The sequence below is a fragment of the Emys orbicularis genome, chromosome 5 (assembly GCF_028017835.1).
Source record: "Emys orbicularis isolate rEmyOrb1 chromosome 5, rEmyOrb1.hap1, whole genome shotgun sequence".
In the NCBI taxonomy this organism is placed as follows: Eukaryota; Metazoa; Chordata; order Testudines; family Emydidae; genus Emys; species Emys orbicularis.
The window spans coordinates 125,014,955-125,038,046 of record NC_088687.1 but is presented as its reverse complement, the minus strand read 5'-3'; the positions used below and the strand labels follow the sequence as shown (position 1 = coordinate 125,038,046).

The 23,092-nt window shown below is 39.1% G+C and overlaps 1 protein-coding gene across 2 annotated transcripts in view; it reads left to right on the top strand.

Moving 5' to 3' along the window:
* The window catches only part of RGS12 (regulator of G protein signaling 12), a 163,588-nt gene extending 152,466 nt beyond the window's left edge, over nt 1-11,122 (top strand). Inside the window, exons 16-17 of one of the 2 annotated variants that reach the window (XM_065404923.1) lie at nt 1,558-2,172; nt 10,764-11,122. In XM_065404923.1, coding sequence (XP_065260995.1) covers nt 1,558-2,172; nt 10,764-11,122 — 974 coding nt within the window. Of the gene's footprint in view, nt 1-1,557; nt 2,173-10,763 lie in introns of those variants that run through there. The other variant, XM_065404924.1, reaches the window with a different exon arrangement.
* Nucleotides 11,123-23,092: the final 11,970 nt, after the last annotated feature.

Genomic DNA, 23,092 nt, shown 5'->3' with positions numbered 1-23,092 from the left:
GGCTGTTTGTTAGTTTCTGAATGTTGCTGCAAAACATGTTAATGTAGTTTTGAATGATTTATTTCTGTTTGCTACTTGAGTAGCTTGTTTTACCCAGTCTTATAAATTCATTTTCTGATTGAGGCCAAGTGAAATATTAACATAATTTGAAGACCTCAGAATTTGAGGCTTTCATATTTTGTTTTGATTTTGTGAAATTGATCCAAGTTTGGGAAAGACCTATTGAATGTTGTAGAGTATTTTTTAATGAAAAATCTTTATGAAATTTGAAATTTCAGGAAGAATCAGCTTTTGCCTAAAACACACACATTTCAAAAATGTTTTATGTTTTGATGTGCATACTCCATTTTGCAAAACTTTGGCAAAAGTTATATTTTGGGGCTACAAAATGCCCCAGATTCAAGCTCCATATATTTTCTAACATTTTGCAAATCTATTGAAAATTATTTTCACACAACACTCCTACTGATTCTGCCAAATCACCCAAAAGTAGTGTTAGAAAACTGTAAGTAAAGTAAGTTCTAGGAGTGTAACATATGACTTTATATTATGTCAAAAAAACATTGTTGCTAAAACTAAATGTTTTGGTTTTGCAATGAAATTTTTTGATTTTTTGATTTAGACAATCAGTGTAAACTGGGTTGAAACCACAAAACTGATTTCACTTGGGTCCTAAAATGAATTTGAACTTTAATCTCCAGAAATGTAAAGGTAGCAGTAGCTCCTGGAGCTTGATCCAGGGTGTAATCCTGCCCTTCTTCCTGAGTAAGGGGACATGAGTAGGTCCCATGTTAGCAATTTTGAAATTTGGATGATTGGTACCAAAGAGTTAAGTTATCATTGGGTTATTTCTTTTTTGGGAGCAGTATCCTTCTTGGCTCAAGGTCTAAAATTTCTGGTTGCTAAGTTTTGAGGCTTTCCAGAACAAAATAATGAATTGTCCTAAATCACAAAACAACATTATGATAAAACTAAGATTTTGTCTTAAATCTATCTCCATCAAAGAGATTCAAAGTTTTGGCTAAAAGTTCCAGATTGACATATTATTATTAAACTAAATAAAAAGTCTTGTAAAAGGATTGTTTACATTCTGGACCAATAAGCTTTCAGAGAGCTGACTATTTTTAAATTGAGGTGTGCAAAGCATCTAGAGTATACAAATGTGCATCCTAATCCTACAATCTGTTAAATTTCAGTAGGACCAGAGCTTTGTTATGTAATAGGAATTAAAAACACGTAAAGGTTCATTTTAATGCATAAAATAGAAAATATGTTTAGGACGCAGACTTGGTATGCAGAATTTTAGCCCAGAGTGAAATGCAGCTGTTCTAAATTGCAAAACTGCTTACAATAGCAATCTAGATTATCTTAATTATAATGCTGCTAGTGAACATTGCTGCAATTGAAAAAGTTCCTAATTAACATAAGATCTAATTTCAAGGCAGCATTGAAAATAACTGAAGGTCTTCATTGAGAATAAATATGCTAATGGTTGACATTTTAATGGATTTCATTTTCTGACAAAAGTTTGTCAATTTTTGGTTTTCTTCTAAATAGAGTTTTTTGAACTCATATCCAAAGCTCAAAGTAACAGAGCAGATGACCAACGTGGGCTGCTAAGGAAAGAAGACCTTGTTCTACCCGCTTTTCTTCGTTTACCTCCCAGTGATCCAGAACCACCCTCATCTACACCAGTGAGCTCTAAAGGCCTTAGCAAGAGAATTGCAAAAAATGATGGCAAGGATAAATGTACACAGCCAAGTGGGAAACTGGAGATTACGCAAAACTGTAATGAAAATTCAATTAAGAAAACAGGTCATTCAGAAAATAAACATAAGTCTGCTTTGACAACGCTCAACAGTCAGAAGACTTACAATGTTCCTTTTAGTGCTCCATTGTCTCCAATTCCACATGTACAGGAAAACAATATGACAATATGGAAAAGGCAATCAGGAGAATTACAGGCTGAAGGCATACAGACTATAGATGATGAAAATGTAGCAGACTTGACTCTTGTGGCTGAAGGAGATATTAGTAGCCCTAACAGCACCTTACTGCCGCCACCACCAACACCACTATCAGACATCAGTAAACTCACAGAAGCCAACTATCCACCGCCAACTCCACTGGCAGGTAATCAGGAAAATTCTGGATATCAAAGATCCAATTCAGGTATTTCTAGTTTTTAATAGCCTTTCCTTTTATGTAAAATTATCTTCCCTTTATATTGTTTATCACTAAAACAAACAAACAAAACTATCTCTGCACCTTACATTTTAATTTTAAATAAGTTTTATTGCTTTATTCACTGTTAAGTTACATTTCTGGTTGCCTCCAAAACATATTTTTGTTTGGACTGAGTACGTTTGTGCTAAACAAAATGCAAGCCTTCAAATGACCATTTAGTGTGAGACTTTAATGCACACATTAAAAAACAAACACAATATTTGTTATAATTAAAACAACAAGGAGTCTGGTGGTACCTTAAAGACTAACAGATTTATTTGGGCATAAGCTTTCATGGGTAAAAAACCACTTCTTCAGATGCATGGTGGTGTTTTTTTATCCATCTTCAGTGGTTTTTTACCCACGAAAGCTTATGCCCAAATAAGTCTGTTAGTCTTTAAGGTGCCACCAGACTCCTTGTTGTTTTTGTGGATACAGACTAACACAGCTACCCCTCTGATGCTACAATTCAGTAATTTACTGTTTACTCTCATACATCACACAATAGTTAAATATCAATATCTGACCTGCTTACCAGTGACTCAGTCCACATTTTCTGAACCATTAGTAACAATGAGACTAAATCATTAGGGTTTTTAGTATCACAAGTTTAATGATTTCCCCCCACACACACCACTTTTTTTTTTTTTTTTTTTTTAACATTTGGAAGTTCTGGTGCTGTAGGAAGAACTCTAAATATATATTAAAAACTGCAGCACTGTTTACAGTAAAAAGAAACAGGATAAATCTTGAATATTTTTAATCTTTATCTAATAAATTATATTTTTACCTAAAAATATAACCCATACACGATTTCTTTTTCTCCTTTGGTACCCAAAGTAGTAGATTGCATCTAAAACATAATTCCCAAAGCTTTCATATTTGAAACAGCTTTTTCTAGCAGACCATTTTTAAGAAAATGGAGGACATTAGAATGTAAGTTTCAGCAATATCACGGATCATTATTATTCCTCATAAACATGAACTCATAATAATTGCTATTACCAGAAACAAGAAGTGGTAGATTATGAGTGTTGTGGCATTTACATTTTACAGTCATTGTACTGTACTCTTTAATGAAAAATATAAGAAAAGGTGTCTGTGCTAAAGTTATTTTTGATGTTTCAGTGCCATGATTTGTTTCACATTTCTTTGTGATGTGAAAATATACATTTGAATTATTTATCTTTTTACAGAGAGTATTTAATCCTATTTCTTATCTGTACTGCCAATGAATTGTAAATATTTATTTGATTGTTACATGCTTACAAATGGCAATGTGAACTATTGCATCCTGCTGCTCTTAACAAAACAAACTCTATCTTAATAGTATTTGCAAAATGTTCTATAAATGCTACCACTTTAATTCTTTAAATTAGATTTTAAACAGACTTGTAATCCAGATGCCTCCATAAGAGAACACGCAAAGTGTATTTAGGACATGTTTATGTACATATTTATATATCTGTGTCAGTGTCCTTTTGATGAGTGTACAAGATGGAATTCAATTTGCATCCTTTTCAATGGGAGCTGATATAAGAACATTTGCACTTAAAAACATTATGAATTTACAGTATTTTAATGCATGCCATACATTTCTGTGTAACTGCTGTACTTTCACTTTTCTTACTTTCTACTTTCACTTTGTAGAGATCTTTATGTAGTTTTCACATGTATTTTGTATCTTTGTTCTTTCAGGAGTAATAAATTCTATACCTACTTATACAAGACTGGTTTTAAGCTTTGATTTTCTTCATTGTTTTAAAAATATTCTGTCTTTGTAGAAACGTAAATGCCTAATTTAACAGATCGAATGCAATTAAAATGTAAATATTACATTAACAGTAATATATTTTAAATGTCCTAATATTGGTTCATCTATTTAACATAGTGGTATCGGTTCAGATCTTGTAACATACATATTAACAAAATTACAATGAGACAAACTTGACAGTAGAGAAATTATGAGGAGAAAATTTAATATCCTAAATACAGGCCCTTTAAATAGGGCCAGATGTTGCATTTAGATTCTGGCAGCTCCCATTGAAATCAATGGCAGCTGCAGGCACACATCTACAGACAGATAAGAGAGCAGATTGGCCTGTAGTACTTATACAGTGTGGGTAGTATGTCTATTGCAATTAATGTAAACCATGTTATAATTTGAAAAACAAAGTATTTAAATCTTAGAAATCTTTACTTCTCAAATTCCTTGTTTCCTTTTGTCACATACAAAGTGTATTTTGATTCTTTGAGTAAGAACGACGACGACTTGGAATAATAGTAACAACACTGAATTCTCTGAAAAGAGATTATTTTCTGTCTTTGGGTTCACGGGCTAATCCTTGTACTCAACCATTTCTTTTTCTTACTCTGTAAGAGTCACCAATGTTACATTGGTCTCTGAAGTGAATTGGTGTTCTCAGTTCAGTTCTAAGTAGAGCCACCAACATAATGGCCCCTTCATTTGGCAATCTCAGCTACTGAGACTGAACTACCCTTTTCACTTCTAGAGATGGGCTCTCCACAACAGGATTGCAAAGCCTGTTGGAGCACTTATTTTTTTACCTTTTTTGCGGACTGAGGCCTCCATTTTTCCCAATTTGTCAGTATATTAACTTACAGTTGTTGGTCTCTATGAAAGAAAACAAAGCCCTTTTTAACCCGTTGTTGCAATTCCCTGTTTGAAGGCAGAGACAGACTTTTTAACAACAGATAACTAATAATCTCCCTGTGGAATTACACCAGAATGTAAAGATTTTCATTTTTATTCTGAGGACAAGTGATCATGTACTTTACCTTTGTGTCACAGGCACCATTGAGAGCTTTTGCCATAATTAAATATGATAGCTTTACACAATTAAATGGAAGCCCTATAAAAATAATCTTAAATTTAAAAAGTACTTTTCATCTCAAAGGTCCCAAAGCACTTAATAAAATAATGTGCACACTATAGACCAGTATGGGGATCATTTCATCCCCACTGAAAGGCAGCCATCTCTGGGATGTCTAACAGCTTACAATCCTATTCCCCAACAGCGTAGGACTGTTTCCAGATGAAACTATAGAAGTAATTTGAGGCATACAGAATGCAAATAGCTAGGGCATCAAGGTAAACCCCACTAAGAAGAGTGCCATGGTATATTTAATGATCACAGTGGAAGATCCTCTGATTTAAGTCACATCTGAAATATGGTCCCTCCAGCAGCATATTGGTTCAGTACGGACTCAGAGCCTAGGAGACCATCTACAAAATCACCAGTATTAAAGGCCACACCTTGAAGCTACCGTTTTTCTGACCAAAAAGATTTGGATTCTGGTGCCAGTCAAAGCCACTAAGTAATTACGGTAGTTATAGGAATTGTGCCACACAATTTATGTGCTCCTTCTGCTCACAAAACTTGTAGTTAAACAAAAATGTAAAACATTTTGGAGCAGATCATCGGCTGGTGTAAATCAGCACAGCAGATTGAAGTAAATGGCACTTCTCCTATTTACACTAGCTGAGGATCCTCCCTCCCTAACCTCAGAGATGGAATGCACTAGTTCCCAGTCCTGGCTGGTTTGAGAGTCAGCAAAGTACTTTAAATTTTGCTCTGTTTTATCATATAGCATTGCAGGAGGTCGTGACTATGCCAACAAACCCTAAAATATTTTAATTAGGGTTATGCTTCCTCAAAGTATTATACCCTGAGCATTATACCATGTGTTTGGCGGGTAGATCCTTTTCTAAAATGTCCAAATTATGTTCAGTTACCTTGTGTATGTGTGCACTTGGTCAAATATTTACTCCTGGGGGAATTCTGTGCCCAAAAATTAAAAATTCTGCACACAATATTTTAAAATTCTCCAAAATTCTGCATATTTTATTTGTTAAAATAACATAATATAATCATTCCAGTTTAAATTATTTTGATAATTTATTTCAAAATACCTGTCAACAAGTATGTCAACAATACAGACAACAGCAAAAAAAATCCCCCCAGGAGTAGAGAATTAAGAAATCCCTACAACAACCCAGTTCCAGCTGGAGGGAGCTGTGTCAGGCCCCCAGAACCCAGACACCTGAACTCCCATCCCTCCAGAGCGCAGATGCAGGGCACCCCCTGGCCCAGACACTTACACCCCTTTTCCCCCAGATCCCGGCCATGGGGCACCCCCAGCCCAGACACCCACACATCCCTCCCGCCAGAGCCCAGCCATGGGGAACTCCCCAGACACGAGCACCCACCTCCCTACGGAACCCAGGTGCGGGGCAGCCCCCGTACACCAGGCCCCCCCTACAGAGCCCAGACACCAGCACCCCCAGAGCCTTTACTCCCCCACAGCTTCTTTACTGTCCCACAGGGGACATGATGTGTTGTGGCCCTGCCTTTCCTCACCCAGCTATCTTATTCTTAAACACAATTGCTCTTCTAGAATCATACTAACGTAGGGCTGCAATAAACCTTGAGAGATCATGTAGTTTATCCCCCTGCAAAGAGGCAGGACCAAGTATGCATAGAGCACCCCTGACAGGTGTTTGTCTAACCTGTTCTTAAAAATCTCCAATGACAGGGATTCTACAACTTCTCTCGGTAAGCTATTCCAGTGCTTAACTGTCCTGATAGTTAGAAAGGTTTTCCTAATATCTAACAAGAATGATTAAAGGTCTTGAGAACATGACCTATGAAGGAAGGCTGAAAGAATTGGGTTTGTTTAGTTTGGAAAAGAGAAGACTGAGAGGGGACATGATAGCAGTTTTCAGGTATCTAAAAGGGTGTCATAAGGAGGAGGGAGAAAACTTGTTCACCTTAGCCTCTAAGGATAGAACAAGAAGCAATGGGCTTAAACTGCAGCAAGGGAGGTGTAGGTTGGACATTAGGAAAAAGTTCCTAACAGTCAGGGTGGTTAAACACTGGAATAAACTGCCTAGGGAGGTTGTGGAATCTCCATCTCTGGAGATATTTAAGAGTAGGTTAGATAAATGTCTATCAGGGATGGTCTAGACAGTATTTGGTCCTGCCATGAGGGCAGGGGACTGGACTCGATGACCTCTCAAGGTCCCTTCCAGTCCTAGAATGTATGAATCTATGAATCTATAAACCTAAATCTTCCTTGCTGCAGATTAAGCCAATTACTTCTTGCCCTACATTCAGTGGACTTTGAGAACAGTTACAGACCAGCCCTCTTTATTACAGCCCTTAATATATTTGAAGACTGTTATCAGGTCCTCCCTCAGTCTTCTTTTCTCAAGACTAATAAACATACTCATTTTTTTAACCTTTCCTTATAGGTCAGTTTTCTAAGCCATGTATCATTTTGATTGCTCTCCTCCGGATTCTTTCCAGTTTGTCCACATCTTTCTTGAAGAGTGGCACCCAAAACTGGAGATTGTACTCCAGCTGAAGCCTAACCAGTGATAAATAAAGCAGAACAATTACCTCCCATGCTTACATCTAACGCTCCTGTTCATGCACCGTAGAATATTAGACTTTTTTGTAACTGCATCACATTGTTAACTCATATTCAAATTGTGACCCACTATAAACCCCAGATTTGTTTCAGTAGTACTACTACCTAGCCCAGTGGTCCCCAAACTTTTCAGGGTTGCGTCCGCCTTACTCTGTCATTCTTCTCCCCCCACCACCCTCGGGCCCAGAGTGGGGCTGCAGCTCCAGAAAGGGGAAGAACATGGACAGGAGTAAGGGGACCGAGGCTGGGCGTGGGGTGGGGCCAGGGCTCCGGGCGTAGGACTGGCAGCTGGGACCAGGGCCAGGAGCGGAGCTGGGTGGTGCTCTCTGCCTGCACCCTGTGGGGGCTGGCCTGAGCCCCAGCTGTGTCTCCCCCCCCCCCGAATATTCCTCCATGCCCCCCAAAGGATGCACGCCCCACAGTTTGGGGACCTCTGACCTAGCCAGTAATTTCCCATTTTGTAGTTGTGCATTTAATTTTTTTCCCTAAGTGTAGTACTTCGCACTTATCTTTATTGAATTTCATCTTGTTGATTTCGGACCAATTCTCCAGTTTATCGAGGTCATTTTGAATTCTAATCCTATCCTCCAAAGTGTTTACAATCCCTCCCAGCTTGTTGTCATCTGAAAATGTTACAAGGCTACTCTCCACTCCACTATCCAAGTTATTAATGAAAATATTGACTAGCACTGGACCCAGCACAGACACCTGCAGGACCCCACTAGATACATCCTCCCAGTTTGAAAGCAACTAATCTTTGAGTGTGGTTTTCAGCCAGTTGTGCATCTACCTTATAGTTATTCCTACTAAACCACATTTTCCTACTTTCCTACTGTGTCAAAAGTTTTACTAAAATCAAGATATACCACAGGTATTGCTTCCCCCACCATTCACTAGGCCATTATCCCTGTCAAAGAAGGAAATTAGATTGGTTTGGCATGATTTGCACTTGACAAATCCATGTTGGCTATTACTTATCATCCTCTATGGGGTTACAAATTGATTGGTAAATAATTTGTTCCTGTATCTTTACAGGTATCAAAGTTATTCAGACTGATCTATGATTCCTTTTTGTTCCCCTATTTAAAGATATGTACTGTGTTTACACTTCTCCAGCCCTCTGAGACCTCACCCATCCTTTGTGAGTTCTGAAAGATAATTGCTAATGGCTTGGAGATTGCTTCAGCTAGCTCCTTAAGTACCCTTCCCTGAATTTTGTCAGGCCCTGCTGATTTGAATACATTTAACTTATCTAAATAGTCTTTAACCTGTTCCTTCCCTGTTCTGGCATGTATTTCTTCCCTCTTGATGTTAATATTAATTGTGTTATGCACATAGACACAATTAACCTTTCTAGTGAAGACTGAAACAAAATCGGTATTAAACTCCTCAATCTACTTGATGTCATTCATAGGTCTCCTTCCCTGCTAAACAGCAGACGTGCACTTTTCTTTGTCTTTCTCTTGCTCCTAGTGTATTTGTAGACCCTCTTCTTTTTGCCTTTTTCTATCCCTTGCTAGGTGTAACTCATTGTGTTTCTTATTCTTTCTGATGGTGTCTCTGCATGCTTGTGCTATTCTTTTGTACCCATCCTTAGCAATTTGTCCATGTTTCCACATTTTGTAGGATTCATTTTTGATTTTCAGGTCATTAAAGAGCTCTTGATGCAGCCATATTGGTGTCTTTCTTATGTTTCTTTCCTGTCTTTCCTTCACATCAGGATAGTTAATTGTTTTGCCTTTAATATTGTCTCTCTGAGAAACTGCCAGCTCTCCTGAACAACTTTTTCCCTTAGATGTTTTTCCTATGGGACCTTGCATTCCAGTTCTCCAAGTTTGTTAAAGTTTGCTTTTTTGAAGTCCATTCCCCTTATCCTGCTTCTGTCACTCCTTTCTTTCCTTAGAATAATTAAATCTATCATTTCATAGCCACTTTCACCCAAGTTGCCTTTCACCTTCCTCCACCTTCTGAAATGAAATATTGTTCCCAACACATTCCAAGAACATATTGTGTTTTCCATATTATTTTTCCAACAGATATCTGGGTAGTTAAAGTTCTCACTTTGGGCAAAATCATGTTTATGATATAGTTAAAACATATTTGCTAACATGACACACTTTCCAAGTGTATGCATACCTTTGAAAATCTCAGCCTGAGTGCTCAGCCCAAAGCACTGATTTTGGGCACTGTACAAAATATGTGAGAGACCTAACAGCATGGATGGGGAAGACTTGGGATATGGGAGCACCAGGGGTATAATCATAGAATCATAGGACTGGAAGGGACCTGATAAGATTGCATGATTAATGCCAGAGAATGGACCCAAGCTGTAACAATTCCTTTCAATTGTGGATACTGTTCTCAGTAGCACCTTAAACTTTTATTTTAAGAAATCAGACATAATCAAGAATTGTCAAAAACAATGAGGAGTCCAGTGGCAAGAATTGTCAAGCATTATTCAAACAATTAAGGTGTGTTTCCCCCTCCCCCCCCATAACAAGCTAGGTTATTTCTCATCCTACTATATGCTACATTGGGTCTTACACTGAAATCTAACAGTCTATATTTGGCAGCTTTCAGCTTAATAGGGTGAATTGCAACTTCTGGGAACAGATGAATCTCTAGCTGAATAAAAATAATATCTCAATAAGGTGATAAATGAGGAAATTTTGTCCTCCCATTTTGTTCCATTATTTTTTCCTCCTCTGGCTGATGCTGGAAATGTTGCATCCTTCCTCTTTGGGTTTGCCCCTGCTGGTGTGAAAATTTTGGGGGAGTCAGTAGAGATTCATCCTGGACAATCATTTTTGTATACACTGGATAATGCTAATTACAATGTCTAAACTAAGAAAGATACAGACTAAATTATGGCAAAATTCACCTGAGGAGGTACCAAACTGGCATTTTCCCCCCGTCCTTAATGGTACATACATAAATCTCCCAGTGGAATAGCAGAATACCCTGGTTAACTACTTGCCATGAGGACCTGAGAGGAGAGTTTGCCCAATGTAATTTAAAGACTGTAACTGTTTACAATAAATCAGAAGATACATAATTTTATTATTATTATTATTCTTTGTTAGGTATGAACCACAGAAAGAAAAAAGATTCACCAGGGGCTGCAGGAAACTTCTGTGAGCAAAGCTCTCACAAAACAAAGACCAACAGAAGCCTTAATCCTCCTGGTGGTAGGGATAATCTTCCCACTTCTGTAAACAGAATAATTGATGTGGATGGAGTTAAACTGGAAGACAGTGGCACACGATCCTGTGATGATTCAGAAGGGAACCTCAGCTTCGAAGGGTGTATCTCTGAACTGAGATCTTGCCAGGGGAGGATGCGGACAGGAGTTTATAGGACATCAGACCTCCCCTCTCTGATTACTGTCAAGAGTGAGAAAAACAAGGGTGCTGAGAATCAATACAAAGCCACTTTTGTTTAAATCTCTATTTTTAATTAACAGCTTCAACATTTTTGCCTGGCATCGTTAGCACTAGAGCTATGCATTATGGGCATGTTCCTGCAAGTCACTCAGTGCTTTCAATTCCTATTGGCTTCAATGGGCGTTTAAAATAGTCAGCACCTCCCAAGGTCAGACCTTGTATGAATTGGAACCTGTATAATGAAAAGTAGTATTTAAACAAAAGAGTTGAGATATTTAATTTTGTTCTGTCACCTAATGGACTTTCTAATGTTGTTTTCCACATCATGGTTCCTGTTGGTACTTTGACCAAATTGGTGAGATTAAAATTCTCATGGCATATAGCCATCCTTTAATGTCTTTGAGAAAGACAGTCATTTTAAGTCCCACCCAGGTTTTTACAGAATGTGGTTTTGGTTTTTCATCTTAATCTTCTAATGTTTTTTCCTAGTCCACAGTATTCCTTGGTGCTGCTAGACTTGTATATTGGATGTGAAGTGTACTATTCATTATTATTTGGACAGCATTGAGACTCTTTGTCTGGCAAATCTTCCTGTCTATTGATAGCATCTGAGAAATCCAGGGGGAGTTCAATCTTGTTATAAAGATTACCTGAGTGGATATATGCATTCTGGCATGCTTTTTACACGGGCAGGAATCCAGATTCAAGAAAGCCATAAAGCTCATTCAGACAGAGCAATAGCAGCTTCTGTAGCTTGCCTTGGTAACATATCCATAGCAGTGATTTATAAAGCAGCTGCATGGAGGTCATCCAAATCTTTACATGGCAATGTTCTCTCGATGTCTGAGAGTTTATTTTAATCTATAATTAAATATTCCTCTTCCTCCTTCTAGGTTAGATTAGAAGATTAGCTAAAAATACCAAACTAGTGAGTAATTATGAAGGAGGAAGAAAGGATTCTTGCCTGTTCTCTGAATTTATTGTCTCTGCAGATCTACACTTGTTCTTCTTTCTTCCCCATTTCTTTTGAGTTAGTAATGACTCTGGGCAGCTGAAAGAGGTATTGAAGAAATGTGAAGCATGGGCCTCTATCAACCTCTATTTGAAACAGTCTTGAATGTATACATTAAGATGCATATCAGTTCACTGCTTTGAATTGATTCTGGGACTCATGAGGCATATTGCATGGCTCCTAGATTGTGGATCTGCAGAGGGAATAAATCTGGAGAACTACAGTTATTGCTAAGTAATCTCTTTTTCATTGCTCCCCCTTCGTGGAGCTTATCATGAATTGTGAACTTTTTCATAACAGGGAAATGCTGTAGCAAATTAATCAGTTTTTAAAGCTCAGATGTATTTGCAATGTCAAAATGCTTAGCAGATTCTTAAGATTATGCAACAGTAATACAAGACCTTCCCAATGTAAAGAATTATGGGCACAGCTCTATTAACTTCAGTGGAGTTTCACCTATTTACACCAGTAGAAACTTTTGCCCTAGGTTTAGGAAACACATTTGCTAATATTAAACCCAGCTCAGTCAATTATATGCTTTAGATTGTTTACTTTTTTTTTAATACAGTTGTTGGTGGATGAGTAATATATACCTGTCATGAAAAACAGCTGTTCCTTAACAAATTTCCAAAATTAAAATTGGACTGAGAATCACACTAAAGTTGTGCTGATACTGCAGTATTGTCTACAGTAGGGGAATTGAAAAGCTCAGGGTATTCATAAGGAGATACAGAGACTTTCAACTCTAGATTAGTGATTCAAATATGACCTGTGCCAGTGGTAGTGGAAAGCTATCATCGGACTGTAAATGAAGTGAGTTGGTTATGGGAGTCCAGTTCCCTGTGGCTAGATGGCTACATCACAGCAACCCACCATATTTGGCAGTAAGTGCAGTCATCCTGGCAGGGACTGAATAGGCACTGAGCCTGAAGGAACTTCTTATCCCTATTGTAGCCTATAGGTATAGATATTTGCTAGATGAGGCATAGGTATAAGTTAAGGCAATAATGCAATGAACCTACAAGCTGTTATAAACTAGCATCTGGTGGTTACTTGTCAACACTATAGAGTAGGTAGTTACTGTGGTTAAAGGACATTGGTGATGCAGTATGGGGGAGCTTTCCCTGCTGGTATTCAGCTGCTACTTGTTCTGTGGCTAAATGAAGGACATAAGTCGTCAATGTTTTCATATTGGCTGTAGATTGTAGTCCATAGGATACATTATTCTATATCTTCTTATACTGCATCTATAGGATTAGTATAATTATCTTGAGAGATATTTTAAAACAGCTCTGTATTCTTTAAGATCCATTCCCCATATTGCATCTGTCTTGTGTCATTGTATTGACAGCATTATGATACAAATTCACAGCTGGTAGGACAGGTTTTCATCCTTATAAATGTCTATGTTTTCAGCTGAGAGCTTTCGTCTGATCAAAGCAAAGTATCTTCACACGTCAGTAATCCCCAACAAATGGGCTCCTTGCCATCTGGACCTGAACATGTTGCACCTTGTGGTGTGTCTTTGAAAATCAACGCCTGCCCCAGTGCTGTAGTGAATATTTAAAACTGAAATTCAGTAGTTGGTGTCTATGGTGATTCCTGATCAAAATTTTAGGTGGGACACTGTAACTTGCCTTAGCTCCATGTCTGTTCATCAAAGACCTGATCCTGTAAGTGATCCTCTGTATGCAGAATTCCCATTGAAACCAAAGGGAGTTCTGTGACCAAGATCTTCATGACATCTTTGAACATGCCGCCCAGGCCTCTGCTGTCATTACTAGACTTCAGTAGAAACTCAGAGTTATGAACTGACTGGTCAACCACACACCTCATTTGGAACCAGAAGTATGTAATCAGGCAGCAGAGAGAAAAAAAATAAAAAAGCAGCAAATACTGTACACTACAGTACTGTGTTAAACATAAACTACTAAAAAATACAGGGAAAGTTTTTCAAAAAGGTTTGACAAGGTAAGGAAACCGTTTCAGTGCTTGTTTCGTTTAAATTAAGATTTAAAAAAGCAGCATTTTTCTTCTGCATAGTAAAGTTTCAAAGCTGTATTAAGTCGATGTTCAGTTGTACACCTTCGAAAGACCAACCATAACGTTTTGTTCAGAGTTACGAACATTTCAGAGTTATGGACAACCTCCATTCCCAAGGTGTTCATAACTCTGAGGTTCTACTGTATTCACAGAAGTCCTACTACTTTACTGTGGAGTCCCCTACTGGAATGTTCACATATGCTCTGTGCCAGGGCATTGGAGCAATTGCCCAGTGTGGACACTTGATTTGAAAGAGCTATTTGGTTAAATTAGAAGTGGGAATGGAATTATAATATTGGGATGAAGGTGCATTTGTTTCACCCCAGTGGAAAGGCCGTCTTTGTTCATCATAAACCTTTCACCTCTTTTCAAACATAATAATAATTTTAGAAATTAAATAGTTTGCCATTAAAACCTCTCTGTGGCTGCTTAGCTGCTGAGGTGTAAGAAAGATCTGTTGTATTAGATTCTGAGTGCAGCAAACTGGGTTTGAAAGAATTGGATATTTAACCCAAGTTCAGAGAAATGAATGATGTAAAAGAAAGCTGCCTTAAAATGGGTTTTCTTAAACAGGGAGGGGGAGGGGAAGACACGACAGGACTTGGCAGCATGCCTAGAAAGCACAGGACGGTGAACCAAGGAACTTGGAATACAGGAAAGTAATTCTTCTCTATTTCAGCAATATCATATTCAAAACTGCCCCTGAATATGAGCTGTTTAAAAATATGACCCCATACCTTAGGGCTCAAGGCAATATGTTGCTTAATCTTAGAAATAATTAATAATATTAGCTTTACTTTGCAAGATCTGGGAGATTGTAGAAACTAAACCAACACAGTATTACTGCTGGAATCAGTTGCCAGGGCTAATGGAGTTAATAAAACAAAATGGATACAGCCAATCCCAGAATGGCATTTTCAAGAGTGATTGTGCTCTGAGCAGTGTCCTACATATTTAACTATTGAGTGATATTATCAACATAATATGGTTTTAAGATGCATTGTTATATTGTGATTTCCACTAAAATTGAGAGCTAGTAGCAATTTTTTTTAAAAAACAGCTTAATTGATATACTTTTTGATGGCTTAGTCCTCTATCTTGTCAATCAATTTTTGAAGACAATCCAGATTATGGACCTTATACTCTTCACTTATGCCAGTTTTACACTGGTGCAGCTCCATTGATTTCAGTGGAGTTATTCCTGTCTTTCCTAACAAGTGTAAATGAGTGCAGAATCTGGTCTCTGTTACATTGGTGTACATTTGGAGTAGTTCCACTGACATGATGATGATGTATGTAAGATCAGTATTTAGCCAAGAAGCCTTAAAAATGATGATTCAAGTGAAATCCATATCTATCTATATTTTCACTTAGTTAAAATTAAATTGTTTGTGTAGGGGTTTTTTAATGACTCTCTATCATTTAAATGACAAAAAATAATTTGATTATGATGTTACAGCCCTGATTCAGTCCCCCCTTTGGATGATTGCCACTCTGCCATATTGGCCCAAACTTTGGACCCCTCTGCTTTCCAAGCATCTGGATCTGAGCAACTTCCAGGCACTGTGTCTTAGCTGGTTTTAGCTGTGGCCTCTCAGGAACACTTCAAGGGTGCAGACTCCCTTCTTTGAATGTGGGACACTGTGGTCCAACCGCCTTTTGCCCTGTGCTGAACCCCCCAAAAGTGTACCACTAGCTTATGCATGCTCTCCTAGCGTCCACCACCATCAGCACTCCAGAGTATAGTTTAACTCTTTGAGGACCATGTGACTGTTAAAGTAAGGAACACACAAGCTTTGCAAAAGAACTTCTTGTACACTTGTCTCTCAAACAGCACAAGAGAGTTACTGATCTATACAAAACAACAAACACCAGAACACATTTCCCTCTCTCAGAGACCTCGCCATTTCTGAGTCTTTTGGATTCTATTTGGTGTCTTTCGGGGAGTAAGATCCCTTTTGCCCCATTCCTCCTTGATGAGTCTTTTGGTTCTGAGAGTGGTTTCACCCCTTGCCAGAGAGCATGTCATTTTAAAAACCAAGTTCTGAGACCTATCTCTGCTTCTCTTCTTATACTGGCATTTTCCATTCTCCGATCCCACTGGGTAGGTTTGCTGGCAGAGAGTTGTTAAAAGTCAATGGGTTGGCCGATAGGCCCCATTGTTCCACTAGGGTATGGCTGTTCAAGGTTTATGGCCCTCTTTCAGTTTCTCAGCTATAGTCTGTTTTCTGCCACAAAATGGTGATTCTAATGCACACTGACTGTTACAAGTACAGTGTTCATAATATCAAATGGGATTCATAATTGGACACAGGCACATTCTCCAAACTGCCACAGGTAATACCCAGAGAAAGCAATGCTACCCAATATTAGTTATGCTGGCCATATTGGACAGCTTCTGAATAGCATTGACAGTGATTACTGTCATTTAGAGTTGTTTCTCCTAACATTTGATATAATATATTAGGATGATACCAGATGCATGTATCCCATAGAGATCAGGTTGCTGTGCAAATAGCATGAGATACCGCAGGATGTACCAATAGGATAGAATAGTGTCAGTGACACCGTACAACCACCCTGGGCCAGATTTTCAAAACTACTGAGCTCCCCTTTAGGAAGATCAGTGAAATGGCCAAATATTGGAAAGTGCTCTACATGGGGACGACTGCTGATTGCTGAACACTTTTTAATATCTGGGCACTTCATTTTATTGGTTACAAAGCTTGAGACAAAGTCTTGGACTCAGGTCTGGCTCAGACAATACAGTTTAACAATTTCTTCCCAGTGTACATGGGAAACTAAGAGCATTGCAGCTGCACAAGTTCATCCAGACCACCTAACTCCCTCGCACAGCGCAGTACCTTATGTTTAGAAATTACTCTAATCCTCTGCTACAAGCTATGGGAACTATGAGATAGGTGCTTCTGAAGTCCCAAAATGCACTGGGACAACAACGGCTGTAGGACACTTTGTGTGGATGTGCCAAACCTCTTCTGTGAAAAACAGTGTTGGTGTGTGGATGGTCTGAACTGCAGCAACGACAAGTAGCACCCCCACCTTTCTCAATCTGCCTGTGTCCTTACAGCAGTTTCCATACTCTGGTGCCTACCCTGCAGGATGTAGAGTGCTGAGCACCCAGGTTAGGTCCATCAGGCCTGATCCAAAGTCCATTGAAATCAACAGAAAGACTTCTATTGACTTTAAAGGTTCTTGGATCAAGTACAGTGCAAAATAACGAGGAGAAAGTAATTGTTTTTTTTTTCTCTGTGCTATTCATATAAATGTTGCAGTTTAATACATTTTAAAGGAGGATTTGGAAAGCTTTCAAAAGCCAGTATTGAAGTTAGATCATCCCTCTAGATAGCTCTCAAAGCAGCTGTTACTAGAGTGCAGATGAAGAACACGAAGAATGTCTTCTAATTAGGTTCAAGTTTATCACTGTTCTATCTTACTATGATATTTCACCTCTGTATTAAATGCTTCATCAGAGTAATAAGGGAAAAGAGAGCAAGCAATCATTTATCTATTGAGCACAATTTTTTGCCTAATTATGTGGTGCGAGTGACTATCAATACGGGAAAAATTCACTCCAGCAACAACTTTCTCAAGGATCAGGCCGTTAGTGTAGATCCACCATTATGTTTAGACTGACTACTTGTAATAGTTTCACATAATAATTCATTTGTGAGAAATGTTGGTGGATCAGCTGTTCATAAATTCTGAATGATTTCTAAGTCTCTTCAAAATCCCAGGAAGCCTAATATTACGTACAAACCTGCATAGTCTTTAAACTGGAAGACAAGGAAAGAAAGGTGTTTTAATTTTTTACCCTGAGCTTGAATCTGTTGGACTGTGTAAAAATGTTGTCTTCTGGAATTTAACTTGTATTCTTGTTTTATTGGTGATTTTGATTTTAAACACCTATATTGTGACTTTGTAATTTGAAAATAGTTATTGGGTTAATTTCTCCATCCACACAAAATTGTTGTGAAATTTTATACAACACAAGAAATCACTGTTTATAGACACATAAATATGTCAAATTAATTTTAAATACTAATTGTGTAATAAGTAAATAATTTGTACTGTTGGAGGTGATATTTCATTTATGTTGGCAATTTGTGATTTAATTTAGTTTGACAAAGGGAAATAAGGGAAACCTGAAAATAATCATGTAATGTGCCTTTAACTACACAATTTTTTTAAAAAAATAAGTATTGGTTGTTTTTAACAAACTTGTGATAATCAGAAAGTGAAAAAAGACTGAAAGTTGTTCAAATATTATAATATTTCATAAAGATGTGTTCCTATACCTGACCTTTGCAAATAAAATCAACTGATATTTTAGCATTTGATAACATATATATATTCCTTTAAAAGGAAATTAAGTGTTTTTGATCAAAATTGGCATTCCTTGAAAATGGGCTTTGCCTTCTGGAATCCAACAATAGCAGGCCAGATACTTGTCCTTTAATGCATCCCCTTTGTACCATTCTATCAGTGTAAAGGGAACTTAAAGCTACTTTAAGGCAGCAGATGAACATTCTCCTTGTGTAGTAGAATTCTCATCTGGATCCTCTTGCATATATTTCAGGTGGGCTAGCCAACAGAATGGCTCCTTGGGAGTCAATACCTGTCAAGACTAGTTTAACTTGTGCCGTGGGCTTGTTCAGCCTTGTCAGATGCCAGGATCAGGGCAATGGAAAGGCGACAGAAAACCACTTGTGTCCTCCTCACACTGGTGCACCAAACACTGTTATGGCCTCCTAACACGTTCCCCCCTCACATCCCTCCCTGTTTAAAACATGGCATGTAACTGCTATCCTCATTTTGGGCTTGAACCTGCACCGCATAGGTGTAAAGTGTAGCAAGGTTAAAAGTGATAAGCGGGAGTATTACCTTCCTTATAGCATGAATAGTGCCTGAGTGAAGTCTCTTCATTGCTTGCTGGGGTTCACACTTAATCTCTCACATAACAGCATTTGTGAGTAATGCTTTCTACAATCTCTGGTTGACTAGGAATTCCATCCCATCCTGACAAATAATGGCCTGGCCTTAATTATTCACACCTTCATCATCTCTCTGCTGGACTTCAGCAATGCGATATACCTGGGCATGAAGCCTTCAGCATGTAGGAAACTCCAACTAGTATTAGAACAGAACACTGCAGCATATCTCCTCAGCAACACAGGCTACTGGGAACATATCAAACCTGTCTTGTACTCCCTACATTGTCTTCCCAAAGAATATTAAATCAAGGTCAAGGTCTTGGCACTTATCTTCAAGACACTCAATAGCCTGGGCCCAGGGTATCTAAAAGATTGACTGAAGATCCAGGATGAAGATCATGGTGGACAGCTCCACTCCTCTGGCACAATGCAGCTCTCTACAATAAGAGTGAAGTTTCTCTGTGCAGGAGAGACAGGTTTCTTGGGGTGGTCTGAGACTGTAATTAACTCCCACAGGAACTGAGGACCATCACAAACCTCATCAACTTCCATTCCAAGTGCAACATGCATTTCTTTGACTTACCTTCTCTAATATAAACATATAGCTCTGTGTGCGTGTGTGTATGTGTAATATAAATTTTAAAAATTGCAAAACAAAATACTCCACTGCATGCATTTCTCCCCTGGGAATAGGATGAGAGACCAAACATGTGACTGATGTTACTCGCATTGCTTAATGCACTACTGGAAGGTGCTCAGATACTGTGGTTATAATAACTTATATATGATAGAATCCTATGTTTCCCAGAGCATGCCGTTGGTCCAATCACATCCCAACTCTTTTTACCTTCTGCTTTTATGAGTAGGGAGACAGGTGCACAAGGGGTTTGAGATTTGCTACCACTCAGTGCAGAGGACCACATCTAACACTTAACCCTGCTTGTATTTATGTGAAGCTTCTGGTCATACTTGTGCTGGAATGCAATAACCTGGTGCTCCCCACTGTGCACCACAGTGGCTGGAAGGATTGAGGCCTATTTACGGAAAGGTGCTGCTCCTTATATATTCAGGAAAATATTGCACAGAGTGGAAAGTTGTCCACAAAGAGGACTTACTCCTCCAAATGGAAAATATTCTCAATATGGGCAGCCCAGTGTAGCCTAGACTCAGTGCAGGCTCTAGTATGAAAGATCCTTGACTATCTGCTGCAGTTTGAACACTCTCACCTGATGGTATCCAAATTCCTTAAGGGGCTTCTGCACTTACCCACCAGTTAGAGAACATACTCCAGTATGGGACTTCAACATCATCTTTTAAAACATATGTAGCCCTCCTGCAAGTCCCTCTCAGAGTGCTCTACCTACCATCTTACTCTCAAAACGGTCTTTTTGGTGGCCATCACCTTGGCCAGATGAGTGAGTGAGATTTAGACACTCATAACAGAATTCCCACTCATTCATAAAGGCAAAGCTGTTCTGAGACCTCATGCAAAATTCATCCCATGGTGGTTCCTGAGTTCCACTTAAACCAGTCAATCAACTTACTTGTATTCTTTCCAAAGCCATATTCCACACAAACAGAGAAGAAGCTCCACATCCTGGTTGTATCTAGAGCTCTTTGAAAGATTTGGTCCTGTCAATGTAATATCAGACTATCCCCACGTCTATTTGTAGCTATAGCTGGCCTCTCCGTTTCATCACGAAGACTTTAAAAATGAACACCGCCATTGTATTTCACTGTGTAACCAGCTGGCTGATATATTTCTCCTACTGACTATTAAAGCTCACTCCTCCAGAGCCCAAGCGGCATCCTTGGCATGTTTCCACAATGTACTGATATCTGAAATCTGCAAGGCTGTTGCATGGAGCAACCTGTTCACCTTTGCCAAGCATTATACGCTGGATTTAGCTGCTAGATCAGATGCCAAATTTGGGAGAATGGCTCCAATCTCTATTCAGCTGATGCAGTTGATACTCCTCAGCCCCACTCCTGAAGAGGATACTGCTTGCCAGTCACCTACAGTGGGGTCCACACTGACAAATACTCTCAGAAGAATGATTACTTACCCTACAGTAACTGTGGTTCTTCGAGATGATATAGTCAGTGTGGATCCTACTGTAGATGACTTCATCTCTGTGTTCAGAGTCCTTCAGCTACCATGGGCTTTGAATTGTGAGGGAACTCAGGCATGTTAAGGCTGCTCCATCCTTTATGCCCTTGCATGGGAACAAGAGGCAGCACAGAGTGCATGCAACAGCCCCAGCGGCCACTGTTGTTCAATCAGTTTTGAGCTTGTGTGCGCGAGGGACATGTACACCTACAGTGGGATCCACGCTGACTATGACATCTTGAAGAACCACACTTACTGTACGGTAAGTAACCATTCTTTTTGCATTTAAAGTTGGGTTTCAGTCTCTTTGTCGCACATGGAAAATATAGTGCATCTGCTCCAAAGTTACTGTTCCTCATTGAATACAGAATGAATTTACTGAGAATTTTACAAGTAAATCTGTTTAGGAATTAAAATAAACTAAAATAGGTCCTTTAAGAAATTTAGCACCTTGTGTAAGACCTTTTTTGGCCCTCATAATCTCAGTAACAATATAACACAGACTCTTCAAACTTCCTATATAGTTAAAACTCATTGAAACCTTATGGATCAGTTCTATGTAGTCTTGGCCCACAAACACTAAAATATCTTACTACATGTGTAAGGCTACGATTTAGTTACGGGTGTTTTTAGTAAAAGTCATGGACAGGTCATGGGCAATAAACAAAAATTCACAGCCCATGACCTATCCATGACTTATACTACAAATGCCCCTGACTAAATCTTGAGTGGGTGGGGGCTGCTGCTGGGGGGGAGTACCCTGGGGGGCCGCTGCGAGGGGTGGGGGGGCTGGGGCCAGTGGCACCAGCTGCCCAAGGCCACCGGGCAGCAACTGCCTTGGCTGCCCAGGACTGCTGCTGGGCAGCGGCTGTCTCTGCCGCCCCAGGACCACTGCCAGGGACCACCAACAGCGGCTGCTCCAGCTGCTCCGGGGCTGCCCGAGCAGTGGTCGGTGTAGCTGGCCCCGAGGCACTCCAGCAGCGGCCGGTGAGGCTGGCTGTGGGGCACTCCAGCCACAGCCAATGTGGCTGTCCCTGGGGCTGCCTGAGCAGCTGTCCCCAGAGCCAGCTGCTTGGGTGACCCTGGGGTCAACCACACTGGCTGCTGCAGAAGTCACGGAAGTCGCAGAATGTCACGGAATGCATGACTTTCTGCCACCTCCATGACAGACATGGAGCCTCATGTGTCTCTAGAGGGCAGGGTTAAGGTCCTGCTGAAGAAGAAACTTAGTTATGGGGAATAATGGGAGAGGGCAATTATATTTATTTTTTAAAGGAAGTACTTTACTTAATTTTCATTTCTAAACAGATTTACTTGTAAAATTCTCCTCCTGTTTCCATGCAAGGGTATGAAAGGTGCAGTTAAAAGACGCTGTGCACTAGCAATATGATTATGATTAAGATATTTTTAGTATTTGTGAGCCAAGACTAGATTGAACTGATCTTTAAAGACCAAAAGTTCTTTTCATTATGTCTCCTCCTCCCCCTTTTGTGTCACTACAGGGCAGCTTTAAAGATGTTTGGGTGCCTAACTATACCTTAACATGTTTGGATTTCTTTTAAATGTAACCTTAACTGATTTTGCTAGGTTTATAATATTTGGTTTGAGGATAATTACAACATCTCTGTAATGAAATTTACCATAAATTACAGATATTTCCTCTCAACTCCATTTTAATGTAGATTTTTTTCTGGGTATCTGTCTGTCTGTCTGTCTGTCTATCTAATCTATGTATTTATAATCACCTAATCACGGTGTTGCTAACTCTTCCAATGTTATCATGAGTCTTGCCATTTTTTTTCTTAAAGCCCCTACTGCTGGAATCAACTTTAACTTGAAAATATGATCCAAGTGCATTGTAAAGAAACCAGAAAGGAAATAAAGAGAATCCAACATATGTTATTTTAAAAAA